Genomic DNA, 3798 nt, shown 5'->3' with positions numbered 1-3798 from the left:
TTAAAAATACTCGAGTTTTACAAGGTAAATAAAATAAAGGACTTGAGTATTTGATGGACAATTTTGAGAAATCTTTCTAACAGAACGACAATAGACTATTCAAAACATGTATGATGATACAAATGATGATAAGATTTGATGCAGCGTTCTAATTATTTTAGCTTATCATGCAGTTGAAATTCGAAAGACTCTAGTTGTCAATTTGAATAAACTAAACCAAATCACGTAGAATGGTTCAAACAGACAGAAAACAAAAACAAAATAAAATAATAAAGTCCCTCATAACGTGCAAACTGCATGTGAATAAAAGAAAAAAAGATTGACTTTTTTCCTTTGGTTAAAGGTAGGTTAATAGATTCAAAATGCTTGAATCTTACAAGATTAATGAAATATAAGCTCATTTTCTTTTTCTCATCATTGGTAAGGAGATAGTCTTTGCACACCAACTAAAGGAAGAAACAAGTACAATTTCGGTACTCAATTTGATCTTCCAAATTCTTGAGCCCGAGAAATTACCATTTTGATGATAACATTACACAAAGAAAAAAGAAAAGAAAAAAAAAATGGAAGAAGTCATTGCTTAGACTATCACTTAATTATTAAATTTCAAACCCTATTACCCTTATCCAACCAAATTCTCTCCATGTATATTGGCATGATTCTTATATAGAACAATTTGCTTTCAATTGAATTTTAAAAAACCTCAGGGGATCCTCATAATAATTTTTTCTATATATTTTTTTGGTAGAAATTATTCAGAGTTCTTGCGACAAGAACAATGGTACTACCATGACACCAACCACATCACCATTATTCTCCTGACCAATATTTACAAAGTAACCTTTTGGCCTTCAATTTTTTCTCTGCTAAGAAAGTTATACACAACTAGGCTTAACATGGTATTTGATCCCTGAATTGAGAGATCTCTTCAAAGATGGGAAGTCTCATGGATTTGAATGGAGTCCAATCAAATAAAATCTGGTCAATCTCTTCTGTAAAGATTTCTTCCAAGTTATGACCGAGTTGAGTTGACAAAAACTCGGTCGATTGAAGCGATTTTAGCTCATGCAACAATTCATCTGCACGGCTTCTTGACTTTGAATCCTCTAAACCGGTGACTCTACATTGCTGGACATCTTTAAGAACTAACCGGGCTTCATCATATCTTCCCTGTTTGATTAGGCAAAGCCCTAAGTTGCAAGCTTTGTTTGCCTCTGGCTCTATCATCTGTGCTTTTCTATACACAACTTCAGCAGCCATATAGTTCGTTTGTTGCATATAAGCCCACCCTAGATTTCCCTGCCATTCCATTCAATTAGTTACTGTTAGAAGGAACACTAAAAAATCACCAATTGAAATTGAAATAAAAAGTAAAAAATACAAAGAGTTAAACATAGTTCACACACAATTGGGTGTACTACATCAACGAGCAAAGAATAACTTTCCACTAAGTAGAAGAAGAAAACAAATGGAGACCTCTCAACCAATCACCAGAATGGTGTTACAAAAAGTCTCACCCAAAATCCCAAAACTCTCAATGACCTCAAATGAACATAGCTAGGTTACTTATCTATAAAATGAATAAACGGGTCATTGGGATTGCTTACTATAATATACCCGTACGGTCCATCTTCAAAGTTACCATTATGATCATTGCATGAACAAACTATAATGAATTATTTCTAGTCATTAATGATATTAAATTACAGTCTGAGTTAGGTAATCTGATAATATTACTTACAAGTATCCTCGAGGTTTCTTGCTTGATGGAAACCTGGAGCTTCCTGCCATGAGAGCGAGCTGTCTTGGTGGGTTTACCATTGAAAGCTTCTCCTTGGTATATCAGCCTGAGCTTCTGCTTTAGCAAATCAATCTGTTCATCTATTCTTCCACATTTCTGTTAATATATATCTTCAAAATCAGCTATGATGAAACATGCTAATTTGGATTAATTAACTTACTAATCAAATTAAGAAAAATAATTTTGATTAGAAACCTCTTGGAACTGAGGGATGTTAGTTTAAAAATAGTATAAATATAAATACCTTAAATAAGTCTATTAGAACATTATCAAGTGACTCCTTGGCCTGTTTGGAGCAAAGATGCCTGAAGGATTTAATGGCTTCAATGGCTTCTTCAGTTCTATCTTGCTGCTTCATCACAGCAGCCATGTCCTTGAGTGCACTATCAACTCTATCTCCTGCGTTAATTGCTTTCCAGAACAAAACTATTGCTGCTTCTGGGTCCTTCTGCACCAGCTGCAAATCTCAAACCCCAACACCATAACCATTAAACCAAAAATCTTGGGCATGATTAAAACACGCTGAGAGAACGAAAAAAAAAACTCCATTTTTTACAGAATCCTGATTTTCGCAGAAAATAGAGGCAATAAAATAAAAATTTTGTTGTCAAAAAAACCAACTGAAACTAACCAAATTAAAGCTTCGATGTAAACCAAACTAAAGAAAGTTTTGGAAACAGGAAAAAAAAACTGTTTTTTACAGAATCCTGATTAACCCAGAAAAATATAAGCCCCGATATCAAACGCAGAAAGGAGAAAAAGTAGAACCTTTTTTTCCTGATGAAGAGAAAGAAAAAGGGATAGAAATGGTACCTGAGCATATTTTGCACGAACATAAGGAGTATCTCCAGAAGGAACCTTGTGGATAACATGGAAAGAATTCTTTTTTTCACCTTTCCTGGAGTTCATCTTCCTATTCTCTTCTCCACCTTGCATTTTGTTTTTTTCTTTTTTTTTTTTCCGATTGTTCTTGATGATGTCTCAGGTGATCAAAGTGCTCGGATCTCTAGTTACGTGAAAAAACATGGAACCAAGAGAAATGTGAGAAATGGAGAGCTCTAAGATCCTACAGATGATATACACAGAAACTCCTGGGAAATGAACCTGGACATATTAGCGTGTCCCTTCCTTCTTTTACCTCATTTTGTCTGCGTTTTTGCAGCTATATTTCTATATATAATGGTGTCGTCAAATTCTTTATCTTACCTAAAAAGAAAGTCAACAAATTCTTTGGAGCTCCCTTAACCGTCAGATTTATTATGCTACTACTGTGACTGATCTTAATGGTCAATCACAAATTGCACCAGGTTCAAGGCAACATAGAACTATAAACCCTCACTGCAAAAAGAAAAAAATTGTGTTTACATGAGCTATGTCCTCATGTTAGTATTATTTCCCTAGACATTACTTTGTCTAAATTTTCACTTCCATTTTGCTTTCTCTTTTGACATCAGCTCACTATTTGCTTATTTCAAGTTTGAATTTTTCTTTTATAGGTTCACATTTATTGTTCTAGAGTTCATTAATACTGGATCAAGAAGGATGATCAATAAGGCCAGGTTCAAAGTTAGTATGAACTATTCTCACTGGTCCTCACATTAGAGATGGAGGAGATGGAAGCTCTAGGAAATTCAGAGGTGCATAGGGAATCGGTCTTCCTGCATTTGAAGCCTCCAGAGGTGCCTACCAATAGGGATAAATCATATGCAGGAGTAGTGGGGAGTTCATTGTTGCCTGAGATAGATTCCCTCCCTTCTCCTATACAAGCGGGTAAGTTTCGCAGGATTGTAATCCCGCAACAGAATAACGAGCTGCAACGAAATCAGTTCCGTTTTTTGTTGATTGTGCGAGCTAATTTTTGCATCACTACCATGGATGAATTGCGAGAGCTAGCTAGGGGTGCTTGGAAATTGTCTCAAGGGGTGATCTTACATTCATTGGGGAAAGGGTTTATCATCTTTCAGTTTCATAGTGAGGCAGATATGACTGAGGTGTGG

General features: G+C 35.3%; 1 protein-coding gene across 1 annotated transcript; it reads right to left on the bottom strand.

Moving 5' to 3' along the window:
* Positions 1-891: 891 nt before the first annotated feature.
* Positions 892-2737, bottom strand: LOC149022919 (protein SULFUR DEFICIENCY-INDUCED 1-like). The gene is made up of 4 exons (XM_089147365.1): positions 2615-2737; positions 2046-2258; positions 1742-1897; positions 892-1299 (listed from the first exon to the last, which is right to left on the bottom strand). Exons 1-4 carry the CDS (start codon positions 2735-2737, stop codon positions 892-894), a joined length of 900 nt encoding a protein of 299 aa, XP_089003491.1.
* Between the last annotated feature and the right edge of the window lie 1061 nt (positions 2738-3798).

The sequence above is a fragment of the Hakea prostrata genome, chromosome 3, assembly GCF_041222555.1.
Source record: "Hakea prostrata isolate BN-2017 chromosome 3, UWA_Hpros_2, whole genome shotgun sequence".
In the NCBI taxonomy this organism is placed as follows: domain Eukaryota; kingdom Viridiplantae; phylum Streptophyta; class Magnoliopsida; order Proteales; family Proteaceae; genus Hakea; species Hakea prostrata.
The sequence above is the reverse complement of the archived record's forward strand: the minus strand, read 5'-3'. Positions and strand labels throughout refer to the sequence as shown.